Genomic DNA, 19,777 nt, shown 5'->3' on the forward strand with positions numbered 1-19,777 from the left:
CCCACAGTATAAATATCGCTGACTTACCTCTATCCATTGACGGTTTATCAGCATGCTGGTTCGCTTCGTCAGTCACCTTATCACAGACCCAATTTTCGTACCAACGAAGAGCGCTAAACAGGGGATTTATAAGACCCGTTGCTTTTGCCGGACCCGAGATCATTTCTACCCAGCCAAACACGGCCGTTGAGCAGCATTAAGCGTCATCGCGACAGCTGCTATCCTCGCCAAGCCACACATCGTGGCCAATAGACCGTGCAACTCCGAGCTCGTCTTGCTCGATACACGATCGTGCCGCCCGAGACCGAGCTCTCGTAGAGCGCTGGATTGCAGCAGAAAGAATCCAACCACGGCTCAGCCTTTCACCACGGCGTTCCGGCCGAGTGGCAGTGTGAGGCCGCTTCCTCTAGCGGCGCAGACTAATACATTTCCAGGCGAAGACGCTAAAAAACAGGTTCTTCTTTTTCTTCATTGGATTTTTACGGCAGTTCGCATTCAAAGTGTTGCATCTAAAAGCAGTTTCGCGGCTAAAGTTTTGTTAAACTACGTCTTGACGTAGTTCTGTCTTCTTCTAGTAGCGTTTTATGGCGGTTTCGGCAAACCAACGTAAAGGTGCATTACCGCCACCCGCTGATCCGGGGTGTGGATCCCGCATAGATTTGGACTACAGATCCACCGTTCCGTCGGATGATGATGCCACTTTTAACCACGAAGCCAAAGGCATTAGGTTAGATTATCGTAATGCCTTGTTCTCAGGCCTTCCAGCTAAATCGTTGAGCAAGCTTCAGTATTCTGCCGCACGCTTGTACTTCTCCTCGCGAACACATTACCGGTTCTTTCACAATTACACGGGCTTCCCGTAAACGCGAGAATTGATTTTAAAATTTCTATCTTAACATACTAGGCACTTCATGGGACTGCACCTGAGCATCTTTGTGAACTCATCAGTCCTTATATTCCATCACGCTCTCTTCGCTCTACTAACTCTTTCACTTCACCAGCCATAATGTGAGCTAAAGACCATGGGGCAAAGAGCCTTTTCATATGAAGCCCCTAAGCTATGGAATGTACTTCTTCTGCACGTCAGATATGCACCTATGTTGGGTCACAAGTCACATTTATTCAAGACTGTCTGTCTTTAATGAATTGTTGTATTGCTTTTGGCGTTCGTTTCTACAAATAAAATGCATTCTTATTATTATTTACTATTATTGTTACATTCGCCTTACCGCGCACGTTTAAACCTCGCCGAAATGATACAGACATAAGTTCAAAAAAAAAAAAAAAAAAAAAAAAAAAAAAAAAAAAAACTTAAGTCTCTGTATAAAAGCGCCTGCTAAATGCTTAATTTAATTTTAAAATTGTAATTTCCATGCAAGTCTCCTGGTAGGACCAAATCATTTAGGGACCTATTTTACCATCCACTGGCGTGATCACTCAAAATTAATCTAAAACGCATCTGCCCTCGTGTTTAGATGCAGGATAGCAAGTGTGAGTAAAATTACCATCGCCTTTTAAGGACCGTAATACGAAAAAACCGGAAAGTAAATCTCTTTAGAAACCACTTGGAAGCGAATAGCACATAACTGCTGTTAACCCATTTGCTGCAAGCATCGCCAACACCCCCAGTCTACGTTTCATTTTTACAGCACGTTAAACATCACTCTCTTACTTGATCTGGATAAACCGCGCATCAATTGAAGTCCAAAGACTTTGGCTTTTATATTTGACCAATATTTCGATAAAACATAATTCCAGTGATTAATTTTCCATCATGTCAGGAAAACTATTCCTATTCCTGAACGGTAAACGTCAAAGTGTTAGCTCATGGACAAATGTTGATCATGGATCTAGTCAGAAAGAATCATGAACAGAAACATCTTTATTTTGGGTATATAATTTCTGCCTCCATGCCAAAAATGGGGGGGTGTCTGGTAAGGGGTTAACGTTACTGCTATAATCATGTCTTTCGGTACAACGCCTTAAAAAGACTAAACATGCTCAATCGTTTCCAAAAGCCTCTGTTTCCACAGTCCATAATACAACGTGAAAACAGCGTTCCAAACGTATCCGCTCGGGAGTCCGTCTAAAGAGCCCGGAGGCCAAATGAGAGGAAAGATGCTTTTCCAACAGGAACATAATAAGGTGGACAAGGCCTGAGGAATTGTCAAATCAGGCAACAAATTGCTAAGCTGGTAACACAGTAGGCTACCCATCCATTTTTAGCTTGCCCCATCAAATATTACTAACACTTTTTACTCTTCCCACAGCCAACATCTACAGCAGCCGAAGCAAGTAGCCTTTTATGTACCTCCTCACTGCCGCAGCAGTGTCTGCTCCCGCAGAAGCCTTTCCTGTACCTCCCCACCGCCACTGCAGTGTCTGCTCCCGCAGGAGCCTTTCCTGCATCTCCCCACCGCCGCTGCAGTGTCTGCTCCCGCAGGAGCCTTTCCTGTATCTCCCCACCGCCGCTGCAGTGTCTGCTCCCGCAGGAGCCTTTCCTGTACCTCCCCACCGCCACTGCAGTGTCTGCTCCCGCAGGAGCCTTTCCTGTATCTCCCCTCCGCCGCTGCAGTGTCTGCTCCCGCAGGAGCCTTTCCCGTATCTCCCCACTGCCGCTGCAGTGTCTGCTCCCGCAGGAGCCTTTCCCATATCTCCCCACTGCCGCAACAGTATCTGCTCCCGCAGGAGCCTTTCCCGTTCTCCCCACTGCCGCAGCAGCGTCTGCCCCCGCAGGAGCCTTTCCTATACCTCCTCACTGCCGCGCAGTGTCTGCCCCCGCAGGAGCCTTCCTACACCTCCTCACTGCCGCGCAGTATCTGCTCCCGCAGGAGCCTTTCCCGTTCTCCCCACTGCCGCAGCAGTGTCTGCCCCCGCAGGAGCCTTTCCTATACCTCCTCACTGCCGCGCAGTGTCTGCCCCCGCAGGAGCCTTCCTACACCTCCTCACTGCCGCGCAGTATCTGCTCCCGCAGGAGCCTTTCCTATACCTCCTCACTGCCGCGCAGTGTCTGCTCCCGCAGGAGCCTTTCCTACACCTCCTCACTGCCGCGCAGTGTCTGCTCCCGCAGGAGCCTTCCCTACACCTAAATATTAAAAAAAAAAAAAAAAAAAAAAAAAAATACCACACATCACCTCTGCCTAAAGGCATGCAATGCATCCGAGCTTGCGGTGATAGCATCATGTATCGACAATAGCCAAGACGATATTAGGCCCATTTTCCAACCAACGTTTTTATAATAATCATTAGGCGGCCTACCTTAAATCGGCTATCAAACTGCTCCGTTATCCCATCTCAGCACTGCATTTCCCACTCGCCCGTGCTCTCAAAGGATGATGTGAGCCCGTAGGTTTAAAAAAAAATAAAAAAATAAAAATAAAAAATAAAAATAAAAATTCACTGGACAAGCGAGATGACCGTAGTGCCGACTACATGACCTAGCAATATTTAAATATAGTACTTATACTTAATACCAGTGTATCAGTACGTCCGAAAGTATATATTTTTTGATTATTGGTGATTCCATAGGCTCTTTTCGTGCACCTGCATGGTCAAAATGGTAAATAGTAAGCTCAGAAAGTATAAAGAATCTTTCTCTTACTCCACCCATGCACGATTACATCGTCGATATGTACCATCGATCTCACGTGCTGACAATGACCACATTGCCGATACATGGCACCTATTTGGGGTACACTGGCACAGGAAATCCAATTTATTTTTGCACTCTTAATTTCGGATACTATGACTGTACCAAGATTTTCTCGGACTCATTATCGGAAGCAGCTCATTGGATTTGCTAAACAATTATTCAAGTAAGCCTCACAGCGTCTACCCTCGTAGACAAATAAATCTTTAGTATCGAACTCCCTGCCAGGCCCTGCAAGAGGGCTCCCGGTTGAACCAACCTTTGCCTTCTCCATCCAACTATCAGCAAAGCTTACTCGTTTGACATCGCAAGTATTACAATCCTGCCAGATGCTTTCCCACTTAATCAATCTTGGACTTTCCATCCGACCACCAGCGAAGCTTACCCGATTAAAATAGGCCGATTAACCAAAAAAAAAAAAAAAAAAAAAACGACATTTACCTATCGAACACCAATGAGTACATTGCAGCCCAAACAAATTTTCCCTTCGATGGCAAGATGTACCCATCCAATACCGCAAGTTACGCTTTCGCCGAACACTAACGAGCTCTTCGCAGATAAAACAATCTCAATTTTCCCTCCGATGGCTGGAGAGACTACCCATCTGGTGTCGCAATTTTAATAAATATAATAAATAAAAATAAAAATAAATATAGAAAATAAATAAATAAATGATAAATAAAAAGACACCGGATGCTGGCCATAGCCTCCCGACCAGATAACCTTACCTTTTTCAATCCTATGGCCGGCAAGGCTTCTCTCTTCGATGCCAAGAGCTTGAGCTCCCATCGGATGCTGACGAGAGCCTCCTGGCCAGACAACCTCACCTTTTCCATTCTGCGGCCAGCAAGGCTTACCCGTTCGTTGCCAGGAGCTCACACTCCCTTCGGACGTAGGTGAAAGCCCCCGGCTACCTGCTTTTCCATTTCTGTCTTTCGTACGGAGAAGTTTACCCGCCCAACGCATGGAGTCAAGGCTCCCATTGAACGTAGGCGAGAGCTTCCCGGCTAGACAACCTTACCTTTTCCGTCCTTTGGCCAGCGAGGCTTAACCGTTCTATCCGGGAGCTAAGCTCCTGTCGGACGAAGGTAAGAGCCTCCCGGCCGGACAACCTTTTCCGTCCTTCAGCCAGAGAGGTTTACCCGTTCGATTCCTGGAGCTAAGCTCCTATCGGACGTCGGTCCGAGCCTCCTGGCTAGACAACCTGACCTTTTCCACCCTTGGCCAGCGAGGCTTACCCGTCCGATGTGAGTGCTCCCATCGGACGCCGGCGACAGCCTCCTGGCCAGCCAACCACGACCCTACTGTGTGTTTCAGGTTACTAACCTACAAGCAAGCTGCTTAAATACTGCAAGTACCTAACACACAATAAACTCTCCTTCCTTCCTATGGTCACCAAGGCTAAACCGTCTCTTGCCAGGAGTAGCAAACTCCCTTAAACGCCGACGACAGCCTAACGACCACGCAAACTTACCTTTTCCAACCTACGGCCTGCGAGGCTCACCCAGTTTGTCCCCGCCGGACGCTGGCAAGAGCCTCCTGGCCACCTATCGTTACCTTTTCTGTCCGCCATCCGGAGAGGCTTACCCGTTCGATGCGCGTGCTCCCTTCGGACGCCGGCGAGAGCCTCCCGGTTAGACAACCTTACCTTTTCCTTTTCTATGGTCAGCGAGGCTTACCCGTTCGATGTGTGTGCTCCCTTCGGACGCTGGCGAGAGCCTCCTGGTCAGACTTGCTTTACGTTTCCACCCTACGGTCGGCGAGGCTTACCCGTTCGATGTGTGTGCTCCCTTCGAACGTCGGCAACAGTCTCTCGGCCACACAACTTACCTTTCCATTTGACGGTAGGCGAGGCTTAACCGTCCGACGCCACGAGTCTCGTCCTCTCGCCAAATCCTGCAAAAAAAAAAAAAAAAAAAAAAAAAAAAAAAAAAAAAAAAAAGCTACCCTCAGCTACTCTCACATCTTTTAACCCCGTCTGGCGAGGCTTACCCGTTCGATGTTCTGAGTTTGAGGCCCCATCGGATGCTGCGAGAGTCCTCCCAGTCGGGTTTTCCTTTCCAACCCTCCCCGTCCGCCGAGGCTTACCCGTCTGTCGCGTGCGCTCCCTTCAGACGTCTGGCGAGAGTCTCCCGGACGGGCCTATGCTTGCCAGCCGCAAGTGAATCTCATCCAGCCGATGCCGTGAGTCGGGATCTCCCTTCGGATGTTGCCAGAGTCCTCCTTGTCGGCTGGCCCAAAAGCTTTTTATCTGCCTAACCGAGAGGACCCAGACGTCCGTCATCCTGAGTCTCAATCTCCTGTCGGAGGCTTCATGGGCCCTCTCGGTCAGCGTTAGGCCCTTCACCCACTGAATAGCAGGGGCTATCAGCCAGTAGGGCCCGTACGCCGACACCGTGACCTATTCCGGTCGAGGCAACTCGGGTCCTCCCGGTCGGGCACCACAACCACGCCGCTCCTCCTCATCGGCCGGCAGGGCTCACCGATCCAACGCCAAAAAAAAAAAAAAAAAAAAAAACTCCAGTTGAGCATCGGCCCGAGCCCTACCGACCGGGCGCCAACAACCACGTAGTTCACTAGCTGCAGCTGGTAGGGCCTACTCTCTCAACGCCCAAGTCGCTCCCTCCGGAGTACGTAGGCCCTTCCAGCCTGCCAACGAGATAACTTCTCAGAAACCAAATCAGCCCCCGCCAGTACTCTGCTTTTTGGGGGGCATTCTTTAAACTGGCGGCTGTCCTCCTGTACATTTGCCTTTTTGGGGGGTACTCTAGCTTCGGGCAATTCCCGAGCTCGGAGCCCTTCCCCGGACAGCACGCCAAATACGCATACCATACCTCAGCTAATTATATGTAAGCGTGAACTAGTGAAATGTAATTATCTATGAAGATTCGGGAGGAGCGCGTCAGATACTTAGCCTAATCATCACAGGTGGACCACAATCAAGTAATCAATCCCACAGTATAAATATCGCTGACTTACCTCTATCCATTGACGGTTTATCAGCATCCCTCCTCCACCCCATCTCCTCACTTCAAGTTCACTTTACAATATACGGGGAAGGGGGGGTACTCTAGCTTCGGGCAATTCCCGAGCTCGGAGCCCTTCCCCGGACAGCACGCCAAATACGCATACCATACCTCAGCTAATTATATGTAAGCGTGAACTAGTGAAATATATGTATTTTTAATATCATAAAGTATGTTATGTGTCTATACACTGACACTTTTTTTTTTAAATAACTGTATAGACTTACATTTCCGTTAGAGTCAATCAAGGTTTGATCTGGAAAGAAAATAAAGATGTATATGTTGAAGAAGAGGTGTGTTAAATACAATTTTACATTTTAGTAAAATTATTTATTAATAGTATTTTCAGGGTTACACCATTTCAAGAATTGGGTTGAGAATCAGATGAATTATCCATTTAAAAAAATGTATTTTGTCTTTTCATAATAAGGTAGAGATAAAAAAAATAAGATATCAAAATACATAGTTGCAATAGTTGATTTTGTTTTCCATGCAGGTATAGCTCATGTAGTTCTCACAGTGGATAAATGTTCAAAATACAGAGGCTACAAAATATAGAACATAGTGTGTGTTACACAAAACTTGTTTTTTGTCTGATTAATAATAATCCAAAACCCATTACATATCAACCTACACTGATTAGGAGACATTAGACTGTCTCTGATGGGATAAAGCTTCAGAGAACTCAACAATAGTGTGTTTCAATAAGAACAATTCAGCACATGGCCATAAGAACAGAGACAGAGAACCACAGGACAGATTCTTCTCGATCATTAGCAGTCGTCTTAATCACTGTAAGATGTATTAAAAGTATTTGGAGATTACCCTTTTAAAGATGTTATACATACATACATACATACCTATCTATCTATCTATCTATCTATCTATCTATCTATATATATATATATATATATATATATATATATATATAATAAAACAGAGGAAAAGACTGAATCAGGTAATGTTTTATGTTGCTCTGAAACTGCCATTTTAAATTATTGTATTCTGCAAATGCATACTTGAAAATATCCCTTTAAATGATGCATTTATCAATTCAGATATAAGCAAAATTATAGTGTCTCTATTCAGGTCTAGTTTGCAGTTCATTCATGTCATGTTTGACTACTGACCTTTTACTACATTAACTGCAATTATTCAATGAAAAATAATTTAAGAGACTTGTATTTTCATCACATTGAGCACACAACATCCAGTATAGCTCAGACCTGAATTTACTGAGCAGAGATAAACATACAATTACATACAGTGAGCAAGTTTGTCATCTATTAGAGGATAAATAAAGATTAATTTTCTAGAGATAACTATCATATTCAAATTTATTAAGAGCATTCTCAGCTGTCACAGGTGCATTATCCTTACGAAAGGTGCACCTTTATACTGTATTTGCCAATAAAGGGTGCATATTAGTTCCTTAATACGCATAGTACCGAAAGTGTACATACAGTATTATTACCTAAATGGTTCCAACCCACTGAAAGCTTTTGTACCTTTTGAGTGTAGCTGTGATTTCATTTGACTTGTGAAGAGCTTGACAGATGAAGGACTCGCTTAAAGTATTCCGATTATATTTTATGTTTTAATGTAATAATTATTTTGTATGGCAAATGAGGGACCTTGATGTGCAGACTGACTAAAATCGACGGCAATTAAAACATCTTTATAGTGTGCAGATGTGCTGTGATTTATTTTGATTGATGAAGAAAACATTCAAAACATTGCACAGATTATATTCTTCAAATTCATTTTAATGTTCCACTTCAGTATGAAGTAATACAAATGCTGAACATACCTTCAATGAAGGTAACAACTTGACTTTGAATATAAGCAATAAAATTCAGATCACTAACAGTGACAATATTTAACTGCCCTTTACAGTTACATTAAATCTCTCATTCATGTAAACACATGTAAAGATGAAAAACAACTATATGTGCTTTCAACACACAATCAAATATCCTTCAAATGAAGAAATATTTCTTATATAATAAGAGAACCATTAGGTGTATTTCAAACAACAGAAATATACATCAAAAGCTTTCAGTAAATGAAAGCAGTAAGAGAACAAACCCAATATGGGTGAAAGAGCAACAGGAGCTCAAAGTCTAAATCAGACTTGTATGTTTTTATCAATCTTAATTTTCACACGTGGCAAAAGATTCTGTACATTCTGATCAAATATTACTGGTCACACAGTTTCAATGAAACACAAACTTTCTCTGAAAGCAGATTAAAGGTCCTGCATAAGCAGCAGAGGCGGAAATCATTTCCTACGTTAGAATTACAGTCCACACCAATCTCAGACTGGCATAATGAATTCTGTCTGATAAATCACATGGGTCCTGGTGGCTCTACCAGGGTCTCCAGAGCACAGGAGTTTGCTCTTTGCTGCTGCTCTGTGCGGCTGGTGAACTGATCTGAGACGGCGCATGTGTGCGGTTCTCTGTGTGGAGCTGTGTGTGCAGGAAGTGCTTCAGCAGTCTTCTGTGGGACTCGGTCTGCTCTGGACACTGAGACAGGAAGTTGACAGCCTCCTGCACACATCTGAAGTGTCCTTCATGAGCTGCAGTAGAACTGCAGGCCGAGGGATGCTGGGAGCGCCGCTGGTGTCTCAAGAAATCAAGCGTCATCTCCAGGATTTCGGCTTTCTCCTGTCTGGAGTCGGGCTGCTGCTTTAGGAACTCTTGACCCAGAAGAGACTTGAGCTTCTCAATGCTGCTGTTGATTCGTTCTCTGCGGATCTTCTCCACTATTGGCTTTCTCAGCTGAGGAAACATTAGGAACATGCATTTAGAAACTATAATTTCTGCTGGTTATATTTCATAACAATCATATGATTTATGTAGTCAGATATGAGATGTTGAATATTTACCTTGTTTGAGAGTGGAAGTTGTTCTCTGCTGATGATTGATCCAGTGATTGTAGGTGCCATGGCTGTGTGTCTTGTGTTCGGTTCTCTGTTAGGATCAGATCAGATCTGTGCTCGGCTCTCTCTCCTCTCCCTCTATTTATACTCCCAAATCTCCATATGAATGTGTGAGTCTGGAGTTTGCTGGAGGTTCTCACAGTCTGCAGCCAATGGGAGCGTTTGGGCCGCCATGTGGCTGCTGAAGCCCTTATTGCTCCGACACAATGAGTGCATCTCTGGGGAGCAGGTGGAGGGGCGTTTAAGAGGTATGAAGACTGATTTAGCTAGTGGCCTATGAATGTGGGAAATTTGTGACCTCGTAAAATGATCTGACTGCAAGTCACTTCAGTCTTTAAAGCACAGTTTATTGTGTTCTTCACACAAACCCCAAAATTGTCCTTTTGTGAGTTTGACATGAGCCTCAAGGTATATATATATATATATATATATATATAATAAAATTCATTCTAGGTAATTATGACATATTTTACATAAAAACAACAAATAAATAGAACAATGTATAGAAAAAAAATCTAGATATATTTTATAAATAAAATCTACAGATTTTATAATTTGATCATATTTTATTTTTATTTATTTTATTTTATTTTTTAATTATTCAGTGGAAGTAGAGTACCATCTCTGAAGTGTGTATACAGGCAGTTTTCCTCTCATCTTTATGGGGTCTGAGCAGCACACTTCTCTCATGGCACACTCTCCTCACACATACTTAAGACACTTCCAGCTGTCGGGCCTGCTGTCACACACTCCACTCTGTGAGAACCTGGGAGCGCTTGTGTGGCACGGCTTCCCACACTTATTCACTGACACTGATCCCACTGATAAAAGAAGCGTGGCCCATTATACAATGTCAGAGGGACCCTGCCTCCCACTTCTCAGTGTTGACTGTTCTCACAGCATCTCCCAGGCAGCCAGGCTCACCATCTGGAGACATCATTCAATTACCATCCTTAAATAACAGCGTCCCAGCCCTAGAGTGGACAACATAGGCTATATCACATAGCATCTGCTCATTCTAAGATGTTTTTTTTTTTTTTTTAGACAAAATTGTGTCATAATGCAGCAATTAATCATGATTTGATGATTAAAGTGTGAAAATAAAAATTTGGATGTTTGACCAATATTATATGCATCAGGTTTGTATCAACCTTTGTGTATGAACAAAATAATTTGCATATTTAATATGTATATAATACATATGTATATTAAACAATTATAAATAAATACATTTTTGATTGTGATTATTTAATAAAAAAATTTATTAAAATAATGAATGAATTGATTGACTGATTAATGTTGAATCTCTACATATTCATATTTTTAGCATCACCTTTTTTTTTGCTTGTTTGAGCTATGAGCAAAATAATCCACCACTCTATATTTAATAAATAATAATATAAATAAATAAGTATAATAAATAATTTATGAATAAAATAGGAATACATTAATGTTTAATGTGTATTATAAATAAGTAAATTAATAAATATTGCTAACTTCTACGTTGAGTTTCACTTGTTTTAGAGCTATGAACTTCATTGTCTATTAAATATTAATGTGCATAATGAATGAATGAACTATATATGACTAAATACATTTTTGATGTTAAATTTCTTTAATTTATAATCTTTAATCTAAAGTTTTGCTTTCTTTGTAGTATTTCCGGGCAGATGTTTAAATGCACATTCCCACACATTATTGTCTGACAGCATGAATGAGGTCAATGCAAATTCACATGCTCACTTCTGCTCTTTTAGCAATGCCTCAGTCCTTGACTGACAGACAAAATAAAGCCACCTGCTCATTTTGGTTTTCAGGGCCTTGGCATTAAATGTTTAAACAATCCACCCTCGCACTATTGTCATACTGCAGTTTCCTGATTGGTTCAAAAGTGTGAGAACTTACATCTCATTAAATTCAGCCCATCTGCATATAAATTCAAGCCAAGGGAAAGAGACAATTCAATGCATATCACTTCTCAACACAACACACTGAAGAACAACCCAGGCCTTCACCATGAGAGATCTGCAGAAAACGCAAGTTAACAAACAGTCATGACATAAAGTTATTGTCTGTTACAGTAATTTTCAAACTATTGAACTAAGTCATGTAAATGCTTCTTGTCTCTTAGGTGTAAACTTATGAGTCTGGAGAGGAAATGCTCTGATGGTGTAGAGCAGATTATGAGCGTCCTGGAACAGCAGCTGCACAATGGTGTTTCTCCCACTGACCTTTGGGGAAAAACAGTCTCTTTCTTCACCCCAAAGAAGACCTTGCTCTTCCACAGTGGATACTCCAAGTATTCAAGGGAGACACTTCTCTTATTACCAGACTTAGCAGAGGATGTGGCTCCTCTGTGTATTCAGCATTGACCAGAAGCAGTGCCATAGAAGATATGGAAATGCATTCACCAAATCTTGATCTGCTGAAAGAAGTTATGATCTGAACTCACCCTGTGCTCTTGAAATGGAGGCGTTATTCTCCTCTTCTATTTTTCCCAGGAGCATATTAATGAAGAAAAGTCTTTTATAAAGACAAATTCTATCGAAATGAACTCTGCCCTGAGGGAAGAAATGGATCTTATGTTGGGATTTGTTGTAATATCAACCATTTTTTATGCAGCTTTACTAATATTGTGTAGAATATTATTCATGTATAGTTGTTGTCATGTTTTGTGGATTCAGTAACAAAAGTGACAAAACTAGGCTAAAGTACAGAGTTTCTGCCGGTCTTTAATGTCTTAGCATTAAATGTTGCAGGCATTGCTAAATATGTATATCTTCCTCTGTATTTTTGTCATGCTTTCTAATACAAATAAATCAATCATTTTTTAAAATCAAGATACCTTTAATTGAGATGCAAAGTTATAATTTTTCATTTTGCTTCTCGAATAAAAGGATCTTGATTTAGGAATATTTAGATATATACACAGGTAAACATATATATATATATATATATATATATATATATATATATATATATATATATATATATATATATATATATATATATATATATATATATATATATATATACACTGAGGAAGAACATTAGTATTTTGCGGATTGATCAGATGTTAGTAAAAATCACAAGTACACAAGCTGTTCTGCACTGCCATCTCGCGGTCCCCAAGAGACACTACAACGATAATCATTTGGGGATCTTGGGTATTATAATTAGTTAAATGTTACTTAAAAAAAAAAAAAAAACCTTTTTTGCAGACTATAAAGACATTTAATATATTTAAGGAAACTTCCACTTAGATTGTCACTCATATATGGCAGTGTTTGTTTTAGCTGCCTGGAAATAAATCTCATTCTAACCTAAATCCTCAGTTTGATGTCCATTGCGATTTACATTGGGCGAAGCTCAAAATATCACTGTGTTCCACAGTGTGGAGCCTAAATTGGTACATCTCAGCGGTGTGTGATGCACTTACATTAAAAAACAGGAACAGGAGGGGGAGGTTGATTTATTGCCTCCTGCTGAGGGGCAGCGTGTTCCCCTGGAGATGTGAGCAATTATTTAACTGCTGTTCCACTGGACCCCAAAACCTCCACCTCCACATTACTACTGTCATCCACCAATCACTCTCCGTGCTACTGGCCTGGTTTCTTTATATGATCAAACCCCTGGGAGATGTACTGGGAATGAACCCCTCCCAGTTTAATCACACTTACAAGAACGGCCAGAACAGAACAGAACAGCAGTAATGTAGTTCAGAAATATCTCTCGGTGCATGGCTGCACAGTGACATTATTTGTCAGTGTCACATTATTAACCTGTGCAGAAAATAAAACGTTTTAGAGTGGCAGAACAATGCACTTTCAAATTTCACAGATCAGTACGCTGTAATTTAGATGTTGTTGGATGACTTACCATTGGCTATTACACACTTTTCGCGTTGCTATAATTAATAGGTCCCTCTAATTAAAATTCATTATTCGACCTGCACTGCTTTCTGTAATACTATGTAATTAGTCTACCGCGGTATTGAACATTCAGTTTTTGTTTTTGTTTTATGGAAGCTAAATTAAAGATTTCCTGCATTTCCCCGCGGTCGCGCTTTTCTCATATCAATTAAAATTAAAATAGCGCCATCTCGCGACTATATTCAATTAATATAAATGGCCCTGAAGATGCATAGTAGGCTGCTCATTTTAATGCTTGGAAGGTAAACATAAAACTAAACCAATTACCGGTACGAAAAGAACTAAACAATAAAATGAGATAGCTACAAAGAGCTAGATGAGAAAAGAACAAAATTGATTAAAATAGGACTGAATCGCGGATTAATAGTCTATAATAGGCTTTATTAATTAATGTTTATATTTATATTGTAGTAATATGTATCAGTTATAAGATTGATATAATATATATAATTATATTATTATAATAATTTTACAATAAAAATAATTGATATTGAAATATGTTCGATTTTGCATCTTTGCAGGGGTTTTATATTCATCTAAAATAATAATGATATAATGTAAAATATTAATTTAACGCAAATAATATTTCAAACCCGTGTATTGGTAAGAAACCGTTTTACATCCTAATTGCTACTAATTGTAATTGAAGACTGTATGTTCACATTTTGAATGATAACTGATATAGATATACTACTAACTGAACATAATAGTGTAGAAACACATAAGCCTAAATATTTCATGAATCTTTCCTTACTGTATTAACACATTTCCCAAAACCTGAACCATTTAAACCCGTCATACTATTGTTTCAGTCGGTATTATGAGATGAGAGCTCTTCTTTTGTTCAGGTATTTAGGTTATAGGCGACGCCCGTGACTCGCAGTCTTCAGTGAGAGCGCGAGACTGCGCTTCACACGCACACGCGCGCTCATTGTGGACTGCAACCAGAAAGAACGGATCGCACAACGGAGAACAGGTGATCACTTTCGCTACTCTTTTCTCTTGAATGTTTGTTATTGTGAGCTGTTTGCTGAAGCACAGATTAACAATTCTGCCTCATTTAAACTATTATAGGTCAGTAGATATTAATTCAGGATTTTATAGCCTAGCTGCATTAAGTATTTAATTGTGTTAACGGTGTAAAATTATTATTGTATATTAAGCAATTATTGAAACGTATTTATTGCTCATATAAAGTAGCCTACTATATGAGATGCATATTACAGTTGCTTCCAAAGTGAATAGTTTCAATAGTTTTTAATAAAGTGGAGTCTCTGTATAAGGAAGAACAAGCCCTGATTCCCCAATGAATTAATCATGTCACTGTTTACACAGACTAATGAGAGAAAGGGGTGAAGCTTTGATATTTTTAGGCTTCTGAGCAGCACTGGCGTGCACAGCATGGGACGCTGAAATGAATAAAGATAATACGACCACGATCATCTGCATATGCAGACTTTGAATAATTAAGTGCATGGGAAACAGACAGACACTTATTATTTGTCCCATTTTCTGGTAAATTAAGCTGTGCTTCAAAGAGAAATGTGTTATTGCAGCAACTTTCAAATGATTGCATTTTCTTTTCATGGTAAATTGGTTATGGGAACTAATGTTTAAAGGAGACTTTCCTGAAGTTTATCAGTGTTTTAGTGCCTCCTGCAATTTGTAATAGCTATTTTCATAAAACCGTGCTGCCATATATGATGATTTTACACCAACATCTGAAAAAGTTCAACTAAACTGAATCATGTCCCAGTAAATCTTTCAAACATCCTCAGGCTTTATCTGTAGCATCCAAATCATAAGCTCTTGGTTAAATCTCCAAGTTTTGCCGCTCGTATGTAAATGCAGTTGGGAAATGTTGGCTTTATCACAACTCTAGTCTGTCAGTACATGAAAGCAAAATTTGCTTGTTTAATTGGTCACACTCATCTGCTCAGTGTGTATAATCCATTTTCTGAGGATAAAAATCCCTTGGCTTGGATCAGTTCTCTTCATCCTCATCTCTAAGATGCTTAGAAAAAATTACAGTTAGAGCAAATGTGCTTGCATGTCTGTTTGAATATTATATTGTAACAAGTCAGATAGGGAATATAACACTTTTAAACTCCCCCAGACACCATTGCTTATGCAGAATCCTTGCCCAACATATATTCAGTGCTGTCCAGTGGTGTCAAGATCAAAGACCCAATGTAGAGCCAGGCGCGACTCCCAAAGCTCTGCAAATGTTCACAAAAGGAAGAGCAACATAACATCGAATGGTCTGTCAAACTGCTTTGCTTTGACTTATTTGAAGACATTATTTTTCCTACAAGCTTATGGTGAGACTAGGTGGTTTATTGAAGATCTTATGTTTGAATATAGAGGGATTTTTTTGCCCATTTACAGTCTCAAAAGCCAGTAAAATGCTTAAAATAAGAACAGATTTGTGGTTCTTTTTCACTGCAATTTATCAGGCCATATAATCTTTATATTAATAAAGAAAAATCATATTCATATAAAATACATTTTATAAAATAATTGATTTCTGTGATGGCAAAGCTGAATTCTCACCAGCCATTATTCTGGCTTCATTAACATTATAAACATCTTTTTAGTGTCACTTCAGTCTAATCATGCAAGGAGGAATTTATTCCAAATAAAAAATAAAATAAATAAATCTTACACACCCAAAAGATTTGAATAGTAGTATGGTATGTAGTGATTCATTATTGTTTAATGCTGTATTATTCGTTTAATCTTTTCTACTCCTAGAATGGTGGCTTTATGTTGGTATTTCGGCTCATTTCTCCTCCTTGACTTGGTGACCATGACACTGAGCACCGAAACGGGCCAGGGTTCAGCCATGGAAGTCTTCAGAGACAATGTCATTATCCCACCCAGGCCAGAGGCTTCCAAACATCAACACAGTCATCACAGGAAGCACAGAGGACTCAAGGAGAGGATGACAGCAGGACAGCTCAGAGAAAGGCCCCACATTACTGTGTTCCACACCCAAAATGAAGGGCCAGACCTGGAGGGCCTCAGTCCCGTCCGCTTAGAGATGGAGCCAGGAGATAAAAGACATGTAATCACTCCAAAAAAGAGCACCTACATGGGGTTTGAATCTTTAATTCCAGAGCAAATTAATATCTCTCCTGGTGCTGAGACTCCAGAGAAGCCAATGAGACGTCCCACTGGTCGCAATATGTTTAGAGGGCACATCGTTAGGACTCGCGATGAAGGTAAAAGAAACTCTCAAACTTTCCAAAGTAAAAATCCTTTATGAATATCCTGCCATTTCTTAATTATCCGCCTGGCATGCTCTTCGCATAGTGTCTTTGGCATCTGGGAAGAAACGGAGGGTTTCCTTTGATCAAAGGCTCAATAAAAACTCTTTTGGGAGTCCCACAGAGCTAGTGTTCCCTGCAGCCACCGCTGGCTCCTTCATATCGCCAGAAACTGCAGCAGTTGGTGGGGAGCCCTCCACAAAGCCAACCCCCTCCAGTAAACCACAGGTAACCATCATCTAGCGGTTCAGTGTTTTCAGTCACACTGATTAAAAAAGATCTCAGCTTCTCATCTATTAGTGTCTAGAAACAGGATGGGTAAAATTTAATCCCAATGACTCACACAATTAGGGGTAATAGGTTCATGCCATCAGTTAAATCCACATATGAATAAATTTCATGTTTTTTTGGCTCAAAATGGTATCTAACAGACCAGGATTAACAAATGATTTACATTCATGTGAAAAAGTGTCATTTGAACCCCTCATATAGTGGCACGAATACTTTATATGATGTTTTGTACCTCAGGTTGGAATTTATTCAGGTGGAGATGTGACGCCAACTTTCAACATGGCATTCTTCGACTGGACTGATTATGAAGATATGAGGCCTGCTCACAAAAAACTATTTTCTAAGAAGCGAGGTAGGTCACTGCTCTACATATATAAAATAAATACAGAAATGTTGTTTCTGCTTTAATGTTGGGAGATTTCGTTTTTAAGTATGCTTGCTTTGAAATGGTGACCTGAGAAAATTGGTGCATGTTTTGCAATATATGCTACATTGTTTATCAGAATAATTTGTAAAGCTTTACATTTCGGACCACATGAAATAGCCATTTAGCACTTTTAGGCAATTTTTTCCCATCAATCTCTGCATGGAAAACATCAAGTGTCAAATTCCCTAATGTGTAAAAATTAAATGTAGTAAATGTTATTAAGATGTTTTAATTCTTGTGTCTTTTGTATTAGGTGTTGATAAAATACAAATAAATTAATAACTCCATTGCTCTATTTCTATCCAGGTTCTGACAAACAGGCCACAAAAAGCCCCAGCACTGAACTTGTGACTCTTGCATCAGATAAGAGCTGCAAACATCACCTAGACTGTCTGCCAGGTGACTTTTCCCACATGCATTTCTCTTTGTAATTTGAGTATTTAAAATATAATATACTTCCACTCAGAAGATTTTTTTAATAGTATTTCTATTATTAAGAACTTTTGAAATTGCTCATAAGTGACAGTAAAGTCATTTATAATGATACAAAATATTTATATTCCAAATAAATGCTGTTCCTTTTAACTTGCTATTAATGAAATAATGTTTCTTGAGGACCAATTCATCATATTGGAATGATTTCTGGGGGATCAAATGACACCGAAGACTGAAATAATGGCTGCTGAAAATTCAGTTATTTTAAATTGTGATAATATTTCATAATATTACTGTTTTACTTCTTTCAAAAACATAAAAAAATCTTACAGACCCCAAACATTTTGAACAGTAGTATCATTCAAAGTCATAAGATCAGAAAGTTATAAATGAAATGAAATGAAATAAATGATGACACAATTTTTAACTCTTTTTCACGAACTTTCTCAGGGTCTTGCTGCAATCTCAGAAAACATGTATGTGAACTTCACAATCGGGGCTTTAACAACAAGTGCTATGATAGCTGCATGTGTGAGGAAGGTGAGCTTTTTGTGACAGTTTTTGGACTGATTGTTACTCATGCTGACAAAATAAAAACTGTATTTAAAATGTTCCTTCCCTGTTTTTACAGGGCTTCGGTGCTATGCTAAATTACACAGGCCTTACCACATCACACGCAAAAAGGGACAGTGTGTTGATCCTGAGGGTATAAGCTTAAACCGTGACATGTTCATTATTGTTTAAACAAGGCAGGAGATTTTATTTTATTTTCCTTTCTAAATGCATGTGATTATATTTTCCACTGTGTTGGAACATTTTATATTCATTCTTATCCATGTTTATGTGTATCCTATGATTGCTTTCAGCTATAATTGTTTCTGAAATTTGTAAAAGAGCAATATGTATAAGACTGATTAGGATATTTGCAGGAGAACATATCTGCAAGCCTAGCTGATTCAAATTAATGAAAAATGAGCTGCAGTGTTATGATATGTGTGATATTAAGATTGAGAGACGTGTCATTGTTTTTAACAAATGTATTGAAAGTTATTGCATGTGGACATAAGTAATTTGATGTATTTTGTGTTCATGTGGTTGAGATGAGTTCACAGTGGAACAGCAGTGAATAGATGGACTTGAGCATGCAAAGAGTCTATTTAATGTGCGACTGCAGCATCTGTCAGGTCCCCAGCTTCCAATCAGATGAGCAGATTTGGAATGGACACACAAAGGACACAAGAGAGATCTCCATTGCACATTATTAAACCATTAAATTTTCCATTCAGCTCAAATCTGAATTACTCTACAATTACTTTTTGCTATGCTGAAATAATGCTTACCATCATGTTCACTGACAGCCATGTATTTGTTATTATTAAGTGTACAATGGGTTGTTGATTAAAAATAGGGCCCTTTTCCACATCTTGAGTGAATCAACATTTTATTTTTATTTTTAAATTGTACGACATTCAGCCTTTTCATTGCATGATAAAGATTGCTTTCATTAAACTTAATGAAATAAAAAAAATATAAAAATAATATTTTGTTTTATATTTTTATAGAACATTATCAGCTTGGCACATTTGTTTTCATCATAAGGAAACAATAATGTGTGTACGTGTGTATGGTTTTAAATAAATATATTAAATATTAATATTATTATATACTTCTATTATATTATTATTTCAATTTGAGAAAGCTTGAAATGATTCCTTGCGTTTTCAGAATCTTACTACTACTAATAATAATAACAACAACAATAGTAGAATAATTTAATATTTTAAAATTAAAGTCGCACATCAGG

General features: G+C 39.7%; 2 protein-coding genes across 2 annotated transcripts; one reads left to right on the top strand and one right to left on the bottom strand.

Moving 5' to 3' along the window:
* Positions 1–8,423: 8,423 nt before the first annotated feature.
* On the bottom strand, positions 8,424–9,742 carry LOC113068228 (transcription factor HES-5-like). Its single transcript, XM_026240886.1, has 2 exons — positions 9,566–9,742; positions 8,424–9,458 (listed from the first exon to the last, which is right to left on the bottom strand). The coding sequence occupies exons 1-2, from the start codon at positions 9,623–9,625 to the stop codon at positions 9,045–9,047; spliced, it is 474 nt and encodes a 157-aa protein (XP_026096671.1). The 5' UTR covers positions 9,626–9,742; the 3' UTR covers positions 8,424–9,044.
* Positions 9,743–14,450: 4,708 nt separating this feature from the next.
* On the top strand, positions 14,451–19,383 carry draxinb (dorsal inhibitory axon guidance protein b). The gene is made up of 7 exons (XM_026240887.1): positions 14,451–14,527; positions 16,306–16,775; positions 16,867–17,048; positions 17,349–17,463; positions 17,845–17,937; positions 18,424–18,513; positions 18,605–19,383. The coding sequence occupies exons 2-7, from the start codon at positions 16,307–16,309 to the stop codon at positions 18,715–18,717; spliced, it is 1,062 nt and encodes a 353-aa protein (XP_026096672.1). The 5' UTR covers positions 14,451–14,527; position 16,306; the 3' UTR covers positions 18,718–19,383.
* The last annotated feature ends 394 nt before the right edge of the window (positions 19,384–19,777 follow it).

This window comes from Carassius auratus, linkage group LG44F, assembly GCF_003368295.1.
Source record: "Carassius auratus strain Wakin linkage group LG44F, ASM336829v1, whole genome shotgun sequence".
NCBI classification, from domain to species: domain Eukaryota; kingdom Metazoa; phylum Chordata; class Actinopteri; order Cypriniformes; family Cyprinidae; genus Carassius; species Carassius auratus.